The sequence below is a fragment of the Chiloscyllium punctatum genome, chromosome 49 (assembly GCF_047496795.1).
Source record: "Chiloscyllium punctatum isolate Juve2018m chromosome 49, sChiPun1.3, whole genome shotgun sequence".
NCBI classification, from domain to species: Eukaryota; Metazoa; Chordata; class Chondrichthyes; order Orectolobiformes; family Hemiscylliidae; genus Chiloscyllium; species Chiloscyllium punctatum.
Genome location: NC_092787.1, coordinates 57,167,509 through 57,185,115, shown reverse-complemented (window position 1 = coordinate 57,185,115; position 17,607 = coordinate 57,167,509). Strand labels below are relative to the sequence as shown.

General features: G+C 40.8%; 1 protein-coding gene across 3 annotated transcripts in view; it reads left to right on the top strand.

The window, feature by feature from the left end:
- LOC140469210 (uncharacterized) overlaps positions 1-17,607 on the top strand; it is a 380,785-nt gene that overhangs the window by 317,003 nt on the left and 46,175 nt on the right. For all 3 annotated transcript variants that reach the window (XM_072565525.1, XM_072565524.1, XM_072565526.1), the window contains 10 exons: positions 596-703; positions 3,779-3,832; positions 4,035-4,088; positions 6,823-6,876; positions 10,507-10,614; positions 11,838-11,891; positions 15,349-15,456; positions 15,831-15,884; positions 16,017-16,070; positions 17,398-17,451. In XM_072565525.1, coding sequence (XP_072421626.1) covers positions 596-703; positions 3,779-3,832; positions 4,035-4,088; positions 6,823-6,876; positions 10,507-10,614; positions 11,838-11,891; positions 15,349-15,456; positions 15,831-15,884; positions 16,017-16,070; positions 17,398-17,451 — 702 coding nt within the window. The remainder of the gene's footprint in view (positions 1-595; positions 704-3,778; positions 3,833-4,034; positions 4,089-6,822; positions 6,877-10,506; positions 10,615-11,837; positions 11,892-15,348; positions 15,457-15,830; positions 15,885-16,016; positions 16,071-17,397; positions 17,452-17,607) is intronic.

The following is a 17,607-nucleotide window of genomic DNA, read 5'->3' as shown; positions in this document are numbered from 1 at the left end:
TCAGCACAGAAACCAAGGTCTCCATCTGCAGTGTAAGGCTCTATGTTTCTATGCCAAAGATGATTCTTATTTCTTTTCACTGATTCTCTTAAGAGAGGGTGAAATAACTGTACAGAGGTTGGTATCCAATGAACAAGTCACCCTTTTATTTACTTGTGCGCAGTACGCTGACTGCAGCCAGCCAGCTCAGAGTCAGTCCCTGAAGCGAGGAGATTCTGAATCCCCTGCTTAGATTGGTCAGCCAGGGCTCCATGATTGGCCCAGGTTAACGGCCCCAATCAAGGATCTCATACTCAATAAGATCCAGCTGTTTCCAATCACTACAGAAGGAAACCTGGTGTATGGATGTGGTTTAGTCCCTACTAACATGTTGAAGCTTCGCTACACCAGAAATGACCTAGCTATATTATCATTTTATTGGCCATCTAGGGGTGGACATTAAGTTTTGGCTGTGCCAGGAATGTCCATTTTACAAGGATTAATTAAAAAAAAACACAGGTCTCACCTTCTATTTATGAGCACTGTCTTGAGATGCCCAAACTATCAGCAATTGTGATTTTCTGTAATTTGTCTAACCCTCATATATTATCTTCAGGGTCAACCTGGAAACCCAGGGAAACATGGTGCTTTTGGCAAGATGGGACCACCAGGTGACCAAGGACCACCTGGAGCAACAGGCCTCAGTGGAAGCCCTGGATATAAAGTATGTTTTAGAATCGAAAAGTAATTGGTTTAATTAAAGATACTTAATACATATTAAATCCTTCCAATAGGCCTGTTTGCAATTGCATGTTATTGCAAATGGCCTCAAAAAGGAATCATCAATTTTTAAAATCTTGAATGCTTCTGTGACTGAGACTTATAGTAGACAATAGACTGTTAGCTAAGCATAAGTATGTTTTTTTCCAGTAATCTACCTAATTTTCTTCATATGGATTTGATTGTACCTCTTTTACAAAAGTGCTATCTTGTTAACTTGAACAGGTGAACACCTCTAATATAAAGTTAAAAATCATACAACACCAGGTTATAGTCCAACTGGTTTAATTGGAAGCACTAGCTTTCAGAGCACTGCTCCTTCATCAGGTGGTTGTGGAAGACACAATTGTAAGACAGAATTTATAGAAAAAGTTTACAGCAAAATTATACATTGAAAAATACCTTGATTGTTTGTTGAGTCTTTCATCTGTTCGAATACCATGATTGTTTCAATTCTTTCATGTGTAAACCACAAAACATTTTTTATTAAATTGAAATTGTATAATTGTACTTGAGAATCTATCTGTACTCATAAAAATGGAGAACTGCATTTTTTCATCAGTTTTTTACAAAAGCATGGACTCTTGCCATCTTTGTTGTACTTTACTGTAGAATGAGTGTAAAATGTCATTTGAAAACATATCCAGGGAGCAGAATTAGTCATAAACTGCCCATAAAATGAAACAGTTACCGTATAAGGAATGTTTCAAAGGAAGGACCTTATAGAGTATTTTTTTACAAATTTGGCATTCAAGATTATTGTCTATCACCAGATGCAAAGTATGTCCTTCTTTACTCTGCCCAGTAATGTGCTGTGGGGCAATACAGGTAATGCAGTTGAGATTATTCAATGTCATTTTCAGTAGTATATGAACATCTAGGTGAGAAAAAAAACCTTCATCCCATCAGACTGGGCTGGACAATTTCAGGTCACAATGATCGATATTGATTTACAATATTTTCTCTTTTTTTTCTTTTAAATATTTTTAAATGTCTTCAATATTTCAGTCTATTGGAAAGTGGTGTTATTCCTGTGACAGATGTGAATGGTGGTGGACAATTGAACAACTCACTGGAGGAGGTTTGACAAATATCCCCATCCTCAATGAGGGCAGAGCCCAGCACATTAGTGCAACATTAAGGCTGAAGCATTCGTAGCAATCTACAACCAGAAGTGCTCAGTGGATGATCCATCTCAGCCTCCTCCAGTGTGTTCCAGTATCACAGATACCAGTCTTCAAGTAATTCAGTTCACTCCATGTGACATCAAGGAACATTTGGAGGCACTGGATACTGCGAAGGCTATGGGCTCTGACAATTTTCCGGCAATAGTATTCAAGACTTGTGCTCCAGAGCTTGCTGCTCCCCAGCCAAGATCTCCACTGGCATCAAATTATCAATGTGGAACATTGCCCAGGTATGTTCCTGTATATAAGAAACAGGACAAGTCCGACCCGTCGGATTGCTGTCCCTACTCTCGATCATCAGTAAAGTGAAAGGTTGCTTCTTCAACAGCAAGCAGCACTTGCTCAGCAATAATGTGACATCCATTTTGTATTTTACCCGGTACCACTCAGCTCCTGACCTAATTGCAGCCATGGACATGGACAAAGAGCCGCATTCCAGATTAAGAGTGACCACTCTTGACATTTAGGCAACCGCATATAACATATGGACTGGAATCATTGGGAATCAGGGGTAAACTGTCTGGTGGTTGGAGACTTTTTTAGCACATAGGAAGATGGTGGTGGTTGTTGGAGGTCAGTCATCTTAGCTCGAGGACACTTCTGCAGGAGTTCCTCAGGGTAGTGTCCTAAACCCAACCATCTTCAGCTGCTTCAACAATGACCTTCCCTCTATCATAAGGTCAGAAGTGAAGATGTTTGCCAATGATTGCACAATATTCAGCACCATTTGTGACTCCTCAGATGCTGAAGCAGTCCAAGTTCAAATGCGATAAGATCTGGACAATATCCAGGCTTGGATTGACAAGTGGCAAGTAACATTCATGCCACACAAATGCCAGATAATGACTATGTCCAATAGGAGACAATTTAACCAGCACTCCTTGACATTCAATGGTATTGCCATCACTGAATCCACACTATCCACATCCTGGAGGTTATTACTGTCCAAAAGCTCAACTGGACTCACTATATAAATATAGTGACAGCAAGAGCAGGTCAGAGGCTAGGAATGTTGCAGCACGTAACTCACCTCCTGACTCCCCAAAGCCTGGCTCAAGATCTATGAGGGACAAGTCAGGAGTATAATGGGAATACTCCCCATTGCCTGGAAGAGTGCAGCTCCAACAACACTCAAGAAGCTTGACACCATCCAGGACAAAACAGCCAATTTGAATGGCACTACATCCACAAGCATCCATTCCCACCACCTCCAGGGCTCAGTAGCAACAGTGTGTACTGTCTACATGATGACCTACAGAAATTCACCCAAGATCTCAGGCAGCACCTTTCAAACCTACTGCCAATTCCATCTAGAAGGACAAAAGTGACAGATACATGGGAAGACCATCACCTTCGATTCCCCTCCAAGCCAACACCATCTTGACTTGAAAATACTTTGCTGCTGTTCCTTCTCTGTCACTGGGTCAAAATCCTGGAATTAATGGTATTGTGGGTCTACCGACAGCACAAAGATACCGCAGTTCAAGACAACAGCTCACCGCCACCTTCTCAAGGGCAACTAGGGACAAGTGATAGACATTGGCCTGCCAGCAATGCCCATGTTCCACAAGAGAATAAAGGAAGCACAACTGGTGAAGGATGAAACATGAGTCAATCTTTTCTCAGTTTAGGTTTATTCAGAGTGAAATATTACAAGTATATACTTCCTAACTCCAGCACATCGCAATGTTAATAAGTGCCAACTGATCAATTTTACTTACCTGCTGAAATCTGCTCAAATAACAACACAATCAATGCCCTCTGAATTCACATAGTTAACCACATTGACATGGAATTAACAAATTGTGTCCTGTAACTTATTACTTTTTCAGGGAAGAGAAGGAGCTGTTGGACCTGAAGGACCTCTTGGACAAAAGGGGGAGAAGGTAAATCTTTCATACTGCAGTATGCAACAATTTCTGAAGATATGCATTTATACTTTAGCCATGCTTTGCTTGGGTATAAAGGACCTACAATATTTTAGCAAGTAATATTCTTCTTGTGCAATGCTAGTTAAAAATAATCCAAGTTTTTAATACATTGCAATTGATTTGGAAACATTCCTCTTCCCAATGATTTAAAATTTAGGGTGAAGTGGGCCCAATAGGAGACACTGGTGTAGCAGGACTGGACGGGGAGCAGGTAATTATTACTTTTTCTTGATTTTCCAATTGCAAAAGAAAATAGAAGAAGATGTCTGATCAAAAGAAAACTTAGTTTTGAATTATGACATGGTTATGCACAAGTAAAATAAAGAAATGTTCACTTTTGTACAGTGCAAAAATTATGCTATTTATTAAAGCCAGTATGGCTATTATGATACATTGATTTCACATATAAATACCGGCTGCAAATTCGTTTATCCAGCAGTTTCTCTTCACATTCTAGAATAGAGCAGTCTCTTGGAGGCCCCCAAAAGAGTCAAATCTAAAAGGAATGATGAATCCTCCCCCTGTTTGCAGCAACACTTACCTAGAGATCTGCTCCATAGCCTGTCCATGATTCTCCATGATTAACTATAGTGTTTATGCTGCATTGGGCCCCAGACTTTTCACAAGTGACGGTCCATTTTCTTCCTTATGTATCATGACAGTCCCCACACACCTTGCTGGTTTTCCAAATAAATCATATCACTCATAATGTGAGGGAGACAATATGATGGTCACGTAGTGGCAAATCACTAGGCTAGTAATCCAGAGGCCGAGAATAATTCTCCGACAATATGAGATCAAAACTCAGTGTGTCATCTGTTAAAATGTAAATTCAATTTGTAAAATCTGGAATTAAAAGCCAGTCTTGGCACTGTCATTGTTTGTCATCTGCCATGTGGAGTAGCAATTTAAGTGTAATAGATCATGATGTGGAATCAGTTTGTGTAGAAATAAAGGATAGAAAGGGAAAGAAATCATGGGTCGAAGTTGTCAATAAACTCCCAAAGAATTGCCTCACTTTAGGGCAAAGAATAAATCAGGAAACAATGGAATTGTGATAGAACAGTACTTGGGTGATTTTATTCTGTATTTTGGTTGGAAAGATCAGACGTTCAAGGATAGCATGGAAGACAAATTTGTGGAATACCTCAGGAATTGATTCTTAGAACAGCACAGTACACAATCTAACTGAAACAGGCTATTGTAGATCGAGGCATCAGTAATGAGCTGGAACTAATAGGAAGATCACATGGTTAAGTGTGCTCTAAGGATTAGTGATCATAACATAGTAGAATTTCAAATTCAGTCTGAGGGAGAGCAACTCAGGTCTTAAACCAGTGCCCACAATTTAAATAAGGACAATTATAGACGTATGAAGGAAGAGTTATCCACTGGTGGCAGGAAAAATAGACTAAAAGAAGGTCATTAGATGAGAAGTAGCAGAAAATTAAGAAGATATTTCATAATGGTCAACAAAAATTCAAGTCAAAAAGAAGGATTCATGAGAAGGATGAGTCATCTATGGTTAACAAAGGCTGTCAAAAAGGTGAAATAGACTGGACAGTGACACTGCAGCCCAGATATGCTTTCACCATCTTTAACCAAACATTCAAAGAAAAACTCTGACTCATGTATGTTTGAACTTTCTTTCATCATTCATTTGATTTTTTATTTCATAACTTAGTTAATATGTTCAGAGGTAATGCATTTTCTAACTTGATAAGGGAACATGACATGTAATATTTGGTGCCTTAGAACATTAAGAGGCTAGAGTAAAAAGGTAAAAAGTTGACAGAAAGTGACAGATAGCAACTAGAGAAAGAGAAGGTGAGAGGCTAGAGCAAGAAGACAAGTTAACAGAGAATAACAGAATGTAACAGAGTCAGCCCACAGGTCAATGACTAATAGCTTGTAGGCATTACCCCGAAGCCCCACAATGCCACAAGCCACGTCACATCCATATTACTTTGCAGTTGACTTAAACAAGCTGATAGTGGGACCTTCGCCCTTCAGTGGGTTGAGATCTTGCCGCTGGGAGTTAAACTGCTGGAAGTATGAACAAACACTGAGGAAATAGGTGTGGATGTCAATGTGGATTTTGATTCTAAGAATTTGCGGAGATGCTGAAAATGTACAGAAAGATAGTTACACATCATATAAGAATTGGAATTCCCATACATCTGACTCTAGTCTAGTAGTATAAAGCAAATGAAAGCAAATAGTGAGAAGATTTCTTTTTGTTAAATAGTGTTTTTGGGGTATAATGATTTTATGTTTATATAGATATATCTTTCATATTTGTTGAAAGATGTATTTGTGGGATTTAAGTAGTTAATTAAAATAATTGTATCTAAGGGTGTAATTAAAGAAAATGTGGAATGAAATCTCTTCGATATTCAGTCCAAATATTCAGAGCAAATAGCTCAGCATATTCCTTCATAAAAATGTTTTCTTGATCTTGGTTTTAAACCTAATTTTTAACTTTCATCACTTGATTTCCCAGACGTAACGCAGGGAGTTGCACTTCTAAATTATTATTTGCCCTTACTTTAATTAATCATACATAAAAACTCAACACCCTCCTTTGTTAGATACAAAGTGGTGGGTGTTGGAATGCTGTCCGTGTGCAATCATGAAATGTACTGTTTTTCCATATAAATTCAAATAGCTTGATAGCAAGACAAAATGATATATTTTGGCTGAGGAATGCAATATGTGGTGAAAGGATGGTGCAGAAGAAAGTGTGACCAACCACGTTAGTAAGAAAATCCACTGTGCCACCAAGTGGACGTTTTCATACCTGGAGGAGACATCACAGGCAAAACATTTCTCAATATGCAACCTAGAACTTTAATCATTTGCAGATTCTGCTTGGAGTTTCTAAAAAAGGCGCTTGCATTCACAGACGTTATTGTAGCAATACTGCCATTGTTTCTCTGTTACAGGGTGTACCTGGGGGTGCAGGTGAAGGAGGCCCTGCTGGAAGGAAGGGAGAACAGGTCAGGATTTTAAATGTATACATATTGAGTGTGATTTCTCTACTTCCTTGACTTTCATATCTTCAAACATTTTCCCTTGGATAATAATGTGAAAAGGAGAAAGTATTTAAAAGGAGAAAGTGAGGACAGCAGATGCTAGAGATCAGAGCTGAAAAATGTGTTGCTGGAAAAGCGCAGCAGGTCAGGCAGCTCCAAGGAGCAGGAGAATTGACGTTTCAGGCATAAGACCTTCTTCAGGATGCTGCCTGACTTGCTGCGCTTTTCCAGCAACACATTTTTCAGCAAAGTATTCAAAAGCCACCCTTCCACAGCTATCATCATCAGTGCAGCATGGTGAGCTATATGGGGGAGTGGCAAGGTGGCTCAGTGGTTAGCACTGCAGCCTCACAGTGCCAGGGACCTGGGTTCGATTCGAGCCTCCTGAGACTGACTGTGTGGAGTTTACACATTCTCCCCGTGTCTGTGTGGGTTTCTTCCGGGTGCTCCGGTTTCCTCCCACTGTCCAAAGATGTGCAGGTCAGGTGGATTGGCCATGCTAAGTTACCCATAGCAGTAGGTGCTTTAGTCAGAGGCACTTAGATTAGTTTAGATTCCCTACAGTGTGGAAACAGGCCCTTCAGCTCCACACCGAACCTCCGAAGAGTAACCCACCCAGACCCATTCCCCTACTTTTACCCCTGACTAACACAATTGGCAATTTAGCATGACCAATTCACCTGACCTGCATGTCTTTGGGTTGTGGGAGGAACAGAGGAAACCCACGCAGACATGGGAAGAATGTGCAAACTTCACACAGACAGTTGACCAAGGCTGGAATCGAACCTGGGTCTCTGGTGCTATGAGGCAGCAGTGCTAACCACTGAGCCACCATGCTGCCCCAAGAATAACCCACCCCAGACTCTATCATCCTACATTTATGAGTAACCAATGCACCTAACCTACCCATCCCTGAATGCCATGGGCAATTTACCTAACCTAGACTTCTTTGGATCATGGAACGAAATTGGAGCACCTACAGGAAACCCATGCAGACATGGAGAGAATGTGCAAACTCAGACTGTCACCCAAGGCTGGGATTGAACCAGGGTCCCTAGCACTATGAGGCAGCAGTGCTAACCACTAAGCCACCGTGCCACTTGTTGGACCGAAGAGCCTGTTTCCACATTGTAGGGAATCTAATCTAATCATATCCAACTGGACCTCTCATCTTCATTTACCAGGACAGTCTCAAGCAAGTTTTGAAAGCACTGCCTCTTGTGACTCCAATTTGAAAATGCTACCACTAGCCAATGGTTTGCTCCTGAACAGTGTGGCTGTGTAATCTGTCAACTGAAGCTGTCATTGATGTCTTTTTTTGATATTGTCAATCCAGTTATTATTCCAGTAGTCAATCTTGATCAAGGTGACTGTATGGGAATTTTCATGGATGTTTTCCCCTTTTTTGTCATTTTTTTTCTCACAGGCATATTGTAAATCTGTAGTTACATGTTAATGAGAATTAGTGCTTCACCTCAGAAGAATAGACTTGCTGTTCTGTTCATACTGGCTCCCTAGTACAGTCAGCCTTTGTACTGTACAGCTATGTAATAAAGTTAACCAGATTAATTTATTATTGGTATAATTTGATGGCATTATGGCTGAAAATGGGTTGGCTGTGACAAGAGCAGTGTCATAATGGGGCCCAGAGTGTGAAGGCGGGTAAAAGATTTGGAAGAAGGCATTGAAGTCCTCAAATTATTGAACTCGATATTGAGTCCTGAGGGCTGCAGGGTCACCAATGGAAAATGCAATGTTGCTCTTCCAGCTTGCGCTGAGCTTTGCCAAAGCAGTGCAGCAGGCCTGAGACAGAGATGTTGTCATGGGAACACAATGGTGAGTTGGAAAGGCAGGCGACCAGAAGCTCAGGATCATTTTTGTCGACAGAACATAGGTGTTCTCCAGAGCGGTCACCCAGTCTGTGTTTCTTCTCAATGTAGGGGAGACCACATTGTGAGCAGCAATGCTGCTTTCATCAAGGTCAACCCATTTTCACCAACTAATGGTCCTGCTTATCAACATTTCTTTCTTCTAGGTTCACCATAATCCATTCCTTTGTCTACCTGGCTGCTGTTCTGTTGAAGTTGTTGCTCAGTTTGCCGAGCTGGTTGATTTCCTGATCAATGTTTTGTTTCCCTCCTGGGTGACTCCTTCAGTGCTGTGTAGCCTCTGGATGAAGCGCTGTCATTGTGATCTGTCCCGAATTTATACTGTTGTGGCCTGTGGTTATACTTCTGGTTTTGTGCTGTAGTGGTCTGTAAATGGGGTCTATTTCAATGTGTTTGATTATGGAACCAGTGGATGAATACCAGACACCCAAGAATTCCCGAGCTTGTCTTTGTATTGCCGGCCCCAGTATCATAAGGTTGTACTGGTTGAATTGGTGTCCTTGATATGAGGGAGATTTGGTCATGTTGTTTTGTTCTAAGCTGGTGCTCATGTATTCTGGTGGTGAGTTTACTGTCTGTTTGTCCTATGCAATGTTTCTCACAATTGCTGCATGGATTTTTTTATATATATCATATTTGTCCTGCATGTTTTAGGTCTTTTGTCCTGGATAGTACTGATGAAGTGTGGCTGTTCGTTTGTGTGCTGCTTTTATTCCCAGAGGACATAGAAGTCTTGGTTGTCAGTTCTGAGACATTTCTAATGTAGGGTCGGGTAGGTGTTGGGGTGGGGCACAGTGTGCCAGGCAACAGCAGCTGAAGCTGTTAGGGTGACCATTATTGGCAAAGACTTTGTATAGGTGTTCCTCTTCTTTTTTTATGGAGTTCTGGGTTGTGGAGTGTGATTTGGCTCATTTATACAACACTGTTTGTAGACGTTGGATGATTATTGTGTAACTGAGGATCTGGTCTGTCTGTGTAGCTTTTCTGTACACTTTAGTAAGGAATTCACTGTCGTTCATTCGTTCAACCAGTATGTCTAAAACTGTACTGCTGTTCTGTTTCTCTGGTGTCCATCTCCATTCATCACATACTCCTTTCCCCTCCTCCTCACCCATTCTCTTCAACATATATACCATCTTTTCCTAGCCACTATCACTTTTGAAGAAGGGTCACTGAATTCAAAATGTTACTTCTCCTTCCTTTTCACAGATGCTGCCTGTCCTGCTGAGTTCCTCCAGCAGTACTGCTTCAGGTCTCCAGCACCTGCACTTCTTTGGGTGTTTTTTCAGACACCATCTTGTTTTTCCTAACAGAGTGCTTCTGAAATGAATGGTCCTGATCCTCTAACTTGCTAGTCCATGGAAATTGCGTAGTGGTGAATAGCCAGAAACTATTTCCAAAACACTACACAAGGCTGAATCCATCCAAAACGCATGTGAATTCCAAAGAAAATAACCTCATACAAAATCTGCTGTATTTAAATTCTACAGTTGTACGTGTATGTCTATTACATTTTGCTTTATCATAAACATATTATATGAACAAAAAAAATACAAAGGACAGTGTATGGTGGAGAAGAATGCTAGTTTCTGAAGAGGGGTTGCAAAACATTGACTCTGCTTTCTGTCTGCAAATGTTGCCAGACCTGCTGGATTTCTCCAACTATATCTATATTACTTGAACCTTATTTGGTTTGGCTTCAAAGGGTGCCCCAGGAAGTCCCGGCATGCCTGGCCCAGCAGGGATTAAAGGAGAAGCAGGAGCTGAGGGATTACCAGGACCTCCAGGAGAGAGAGGAGAATCTGGAGAAAAGGTAATAAATGTTTGAGATGGCTTTGAGTACTGGCCGTAAAATCAACACGATAGGAAGACGACCAGCAACCTCTGCTTCTTGGAAGATTGATCCACTGTTATCTGCCTCTTAAGATTGACTTTTTTCCTCCAAAAGATATTGAACTGCTTTTTGAGCAGGTCTTGATTCTAATCACTTAAGTGACATTCCCCAGACTTAAATAAATCCATTTAGAAGTAAATTTTTAACATATGTCTTAGTGCTCTGAATTCAGTGGGGGGAAAAAAACACATCAGGGTACCATGTAAGCTGCCAATTTGCTTTCATTAATTTTGCAGAAACCAAGATAATTTTCATCTTCATACTTATTGGCTTTGATGACTTTCATCCTCAGCCATTACTGAATGGCGGAGTGGATTTGATGGGCCAAATGGCCTTACTTCCACTCCTATTTCTTGTGGTCTTATTGCTCAAAGTGTAGTGCAAACTATGACCATCTTGAGGACTGGATCCTAATGTGATCAATAGTTGTGTTAATGTCAGTTTGTTGTACTGAAAACAGGAATGATGGTCTTAGAATATGTCCACAAGTAAATAATTAGACATCAAAGAAAGATGTATTACAAATGCAATACTATCAGAACTCTGGTGATAGCAGCAAAAAATGCTAGCTAAAACACAGTTCAAAATATTAAAATTCTTTTCTAACTTCAGGGATTGTTTGAGAGCTTTCAGTTGGCAGAAGCAGGGTTGGCAGCTGGTAGTGTAAATGCATTGAGAACCCAAAACCCAGAGAGTTGCCCAATATCAATGCGCAAGTGAGGAATCTCCATCCATCCCCAGACTTTCCTATGACCAGCACATAACATTGTGATCTCAAACCGGTGGATTTCCAGGACCCCGCCACTTTAAAACCCATCTTGACCAAAACCAACAGCCAAGGTTAATTCAAATTGAAATGGCTGAATTAGTTTTGACACAACACAAAAATTAATATTTCTCAGTGTTTGTCAGAATTCTGAGGTATTTTGTTTGACATTTTGGAGCTTTATGTCTGATGTTAATTTTCCATGTCATGTTAAAACTATTTTTCACTGAACCTGGAAAATCTGATCTTGTTAAATGCATCCTAATTGTGTTGAAATGTCTAAATATGAACACAAAGTTTGGAAATTTCACATGAATAACTGGGTCACCTGGAAAGGAAGAACTGGGTACTTTATTTCTTCCTTTGTGTGTGGCAGGGAGAGCTAGGTCTGGAAGGTGATCCAGGAGACTTTGGGCCCAAAGGAGAAAAGGTAAAATGTTTGTCTTTTAATTATCTATCATGTAGCATATAGACTATATCAAAGCTTGTCTCAAGTGTTAACTCTCTCAGCTTCTATTGCCTGGTTCTTAAAAGTAAGTTATACACAGGATCTTTCCACTTTAATGGGGTGATGCTCTCCTTTTTGTGATCAAAGTGCCTGAATAAAGCATTAGAATCAGTCAGGCAGGGCACTGTTGGGAATATGAGGGAAGATGCCATAAATGCATGCAATGAACAAATCTGCAGTTCCCGGATTTGGTTTTTGAGAAGTGGTTTGAAGAGTGTGCCTGAAAGAAATCAGCAATGTGCCTTCACTTAAAAATAGCTTGGAATTTTTCAAAAAAAAATTGTTTTTATTTATACCACATTTTTTAGTCTAATTGCACAGAATCTTCTGCTCTTGCTGGTGTTAAGCTTGGAGAGGGCAGGGGGATGTGACGAGGTGGAATGGAGGTGTACCTGAACCTCACTGTCTTCCTGCCTCAACCAGGGATACATTCTGGGTGGGAAGGCTCGTAGTCAAAGCTCTTGCCCTTAAGTGGTCAGTTAATGACTGATGGAAATCCCAGACAGAGGTAAAGAGACAATACAAGCAATGCCACTTTCTCACTAGGTCAAAATTGTGGGTGTACCAGAATATGAAGGGCATAGATAGGGTGGATAGGGAGAAATGTTTCTGCTTAGTAGAGGGAAATCATAAGATTTAAGTAGTATTTAAATGAACACTTGAAACACCATGACACACAATGCTATGAGTCTAGTGCTAGAGAATGGGACTCGAGTGAATAGGTGCTCAGTGAGCAACCTGGACACAATGGGCCAATGGGCTTGTCTCCTTACTGTAAGACTCATTGACATTATGACAACAGTGCCTCCCTTATCAGCAGATTTAATAACAAAATCAGGGTTAGACCAGATGGGAATAGAATGCAGCAAGATCTGAGGGAGACAGGGTTGGAATGTGTGAGAGGAGCAGAGAAATTAAGGTGGCTGATGACACAACAGCAGTTGCCAAGAAGAAATCAAGTGGAAAGTAAGAGGCCAGATAGAGCGGGTTGTATGGAGATGGGTGGATGGGTCCTTGGAAGGTGGGGGGGGGAGATGTCTCTTGTCCAAAGAAGTGGGCCTGGAGGCGAAGGCAATGTAACAGCAATTCAACCTCATGTCATGCCCAATATTCATCAACAAAGCCAAGAATAAAAGGATAAAACTATGTCCTTTGCTGAGCACAGATTATTCAGCATCAGAATGAGGAAGGTCAGTGGCTATGGTGACATGACAAGAAGTGAAGTGAAATGAAGAGATCGAAACCAGGGTGGGGGAAGGAGGAATCTAGGTTGGCATCAGTTTCTGTTTTTGGAGCCCATATTCCTTAACACGAGAAAGGAAGAGGAAAGGTTTTTTATTAAATTGTTGGATGAGACCAAGGATGAAATGGAACTGGAGACCAGTACAGCTTTGAGGTAGTGTGAGATGGCGCTGATGCAGAGATAGGAGGTAAGAAAGTGTGCATATGGCAGAGCATAGCACTGAGTGTGAACCTCAGGATGTGGCAGGAGCAGAAAAAAAAAGTGGGTGACACGGTGGCACAGTGGTTAGCACTGCTGCCTCACAGTGCCAGAGACCGGGGTTCAATTCCCACCTCAGGCAACTTCTGTGTGGAGTTTGCACATTCTCCCTGTGTCTGCGTAGGTTTCCTCCGGTTGCTCCGGTTTCTCCCCACAATCCAAAAATGTGCAGGTTAGGTGAATTGGCCATGCTAAATTGCCCATAGTGTTAGGTGAAGGGGTAAATGTAGGGGAATGGGTCTGGGTGGGTTGCTCTTCGGAGGGTCAGTGTGGACTTGTTGGGCCAATGGGCCTGTTTCCACACTGTAGTAATCTAATCTAATCTAATCATTGATGTCTCAAAAATACCTGTAACCTTGGGTTTGAAACGTAAAGGAGGGAACTTCAGCCAGAATTTCCTTGGGGTAAGGGAGGACTGGAGAGTCACTGGGAAAGGAGATGAGTCTGTGAAAGTGAGTTCTGGAAAACACTTTATCAAACACTGGGAGAGAAACAAGCTGAAAAGATTAAAACATCATCCCATCAGGAAGAAAAGATAAATCTCTTGTCAGCTATTCACTATACTCTCCTGACTTTCTTCCTCCTTGTTCAATGTTTCAGCAAAACTCAATGCAAGTTGTAGAATCAACACCTGATTTTTCTGTTAAACCCTTAACAGCCATCAGGTCTCAACAGCGGGTTCAACATTAGGGCATGAACACCATCTTCCATTTTGGTTACTTCCTCATTTCCTATACTTACCATATCTTATGTCATGTGAAGTTGACCTATTTTCTCCTGTTCACACCTATTTTACAAAACAATTGTTCCTTTACCTCAAGTTGTACTCTTTTTGTCTTTAGTTTTGGGTATCCTCCATCTGAATCACTTATTCCTCTTCCCCTCTGCTGACGGCATTAAAAATAACATTGTCCAGCCTTTTTTCAGTTCTAAAGCTCATCATCATCTCTGGTGGCCCCTCGCAGATGAGGATGACTCTCTTCCCTTCTCAGGATGAGTCTGTAGGCAGTTGTACAGACCGATGCGGCTACTGCAGGCAATGTTATACTTGGGGCAGGTAGTGGTCACGGGACAAGGTGAGGGGCGTTGGTCTGGCAGTGCATTCCTTTCACCATTTCCACCTATCTTCCAATTTTTCTCGACAGCAAGACTCAAGGTGCTCAACGCCATCCCAGATACTCCTCCATCACTTTGGATAGTCTTGGGCCAGTGATTGCGAGGTGTCTGTGGGAATGACGGACTCTGCCAGTGAGGCTTTGAGGGTATCTCTGAGGCACTTCCTCTATCCACTTGGGGCCAACCCGCCGTTTCAAAGCTGGGCGTCCAAGCATATTGGACTCGAAGCGTTAACTCTGTTTCACTCACCACAGATTCTGTCAGACTGGCTGAGATTCTCTCTCATCCTCTGTTTTTATTTCAGGTTTTCATCATCCACAGTATTTTGCTTTGTTAACAATATGAAGGCAATCAGAGCTGTGTTAGCTGCCCAGAACCTGAATATAATGAACACAGATGGGTTTTCTAATGGGTGTGATTCTGAAGCATAGCCAAACTGACGCTCAGTACACCATACGTCCAGGTGTAAGAGAGAAGCCTGGAAAAAGCCATCAATCACAAAATTAATAATCTCCTCATCACTTGTATTAATTTGATAATTGCACAAATTACATTTTACAGTGGCGCACCTAAACAATATGAGAATTCGTATCATGTATTCAAACATTTCTACTTTGGATGTTGTATGTTTGGAAAAGTAACATAATTTAGAAACAAAAACAAATTTTATCCAAAATTAAAATGCTGTTGTCAAAATATAATCTAAGGAAGGCCACTGTGCTGTATATTACTAACATCCATTTGTGTGTCTTATATTTCCAGGGTGTTGAGGGCCCACAGGGACCTCCTGGTCCATTTGGGCCCATTGGAATAACAGGAGAACCAGGCAGCCGAGGGCAGAAGGGAGAGAAGGGAGAGCCCAGTTTAATGGTGAGAAATCTTTTACTGTTACAGTCTTAAAAAAAAATCCTGGTCCTTGATCTGCTTAGAGCTGTCACTGAACAATTAAATAGTTCATTTTTCATGTGCATGATCCAATTGCATTACATCTAAGCATAAAAATTAACATTCAATTACCCTTTTTTTCTCTGTCTAGCTAGTTCAGAAGACACATTTTCTCTTGACTTTTCTTAATCTTCCTTCCTGAACTATTGTGCAGTGTGTTTTTTTAATCAAATGCTATTGAACAAATCTAACAGCAAAGCACCCCATTATTTCTTACACTTGTTGAAATCTGACTTATAATTTGCTGCACCAGACACACTTCAAGGTAATAATGTTCCCAGTATATTGCTGTTTAACAGGGTGCAGATGGTTTAATTGGCATTACAGGCCTGATTGGACATCGTGGACAAGCTGTGAGTAAAGAACAGAACTTCATTTGTATCAGTCACACAAGTTAAGTTAAATGGTGTGATCCATTTATTTCTGTAGGTATAAGAATCGAAGTTATGTTTCTCAAATAGGCCTTCGCTTTCCTTTCTTTTCAGGGTGATGTGGGACCGATTGGACCAGAGGGAAAAGTTGGGCCCAAAGGAAAGAAGGTATCCATCAAGTATTCCTCAACAAATTACAGCCATTTAAAACCATTTGTTTTCAATATGGTACTCAATGTTTCAAATACCTGGACAAATATTGTGATCATCAACAGCTTACATTACTTTAGTTAGAATGACCCTTACATTCTGCTGTCTGTCATTTGTTTTGTCTTAGCTTTGAAAATAACTTGTGAACCAGTTGTTGTATAAAGGTAGCTCTCGTCAGGGAAGATTGAAGAATGCTGCAGTTATAAATACTGCAGAACAAGAACAAATAAAGGCAGAAAAAGTTCAGCAAGTCACCCAGGAACTGTCAAGGAGGGGTTGAAAATAAGGCAAGGGGTAAAATACCAAATAAAAAAAATTGCTGGAGAAACTCAGCAGATCTGGCAGCATCTGTGATGAGAAAGCAGAGTCAACATTTCAGGTTGAGTGACCCTTCATCAGGATTGATGGAGGGGAAATGTAGATGGAGTAGTGTGGAATAATAGAGTGAATGGGAGACACCAAAAAGGGATGGTCTCAAGGTATGGACTGGTGTGATGCAATGTTGGGGGAGATGAGCAAAGAAGAAGAATTAGTGACATGTGGACTGAAAAAGCATTTGCATGGGGAGAGAGAGAAACATTCTCAGACCATGTTACAGGCCTTTGTGCATCAATGATATCTAAGATTCACAATCAAAGAAGAAGATATTTCATACAGGTCATGTCTTCACTGGTGAAATTTAAATAATTTTGGAGAATAGCCTGAAAATTTCAAAAGACTGGTGGTAAGGAACACCAGGACTCGGAGCATATCAACTGATCAACAAAATCCACAGGTAGAATGTGGGCAAGACAATTGTTGAGGAATCTGAACTGCTTGCCGATTAGGGGATATGGAAAGTGTTTGTGAGGAATCAGTGTGTCCCAACTTATTGTGTCAGAGAGTAATTGTGTCAGAGAGTGACCAGCATCAAATACAACAAGAAGCTGCAAACACACAAACAGAATATTGATTATATGGTTAATGAGGAAGCAATTTCTGTTTTATTTCTTTCTTTAGTGATCTCATCTCATTTTCTGAGTGTGTTGCCAGTTTCAGTAGGTGCGGCAGGGATATAAGTGACAGACTTGTCACTGAAAATGGCTGTCATGGAGCCACCTCCATATCCAACTGGTGCTATGACACAGTGGATTCAATGATACCATTTGATAACCATTAAAAATTTTGATAAAACACTGACTTCACATAGCAGCCTACCTTCACCAGAGGTGGTATCAGTTGGCAAAAATAATATCCAATTCTGTGAACTTTATTTCCACTCATTCATTTTTTTTTGTTTTTCCAGGGTGAACGTGGGCCTGTGGGAATGCCTGGACCCCAGGGTGACATTGGACTTCAGGTTGGAAAGAACAGACACTTTTTGTAACTAAAATCATTGTTTTAATCTAAAGCCCTAAGCCTACACAAATGTTCAGTAACTCGTTCATTCATTTTTCAAGGGAGTGTTTCCACTTTCTTTTTCTCATGTGAAATAATTACAGATTTCTCTTGAACT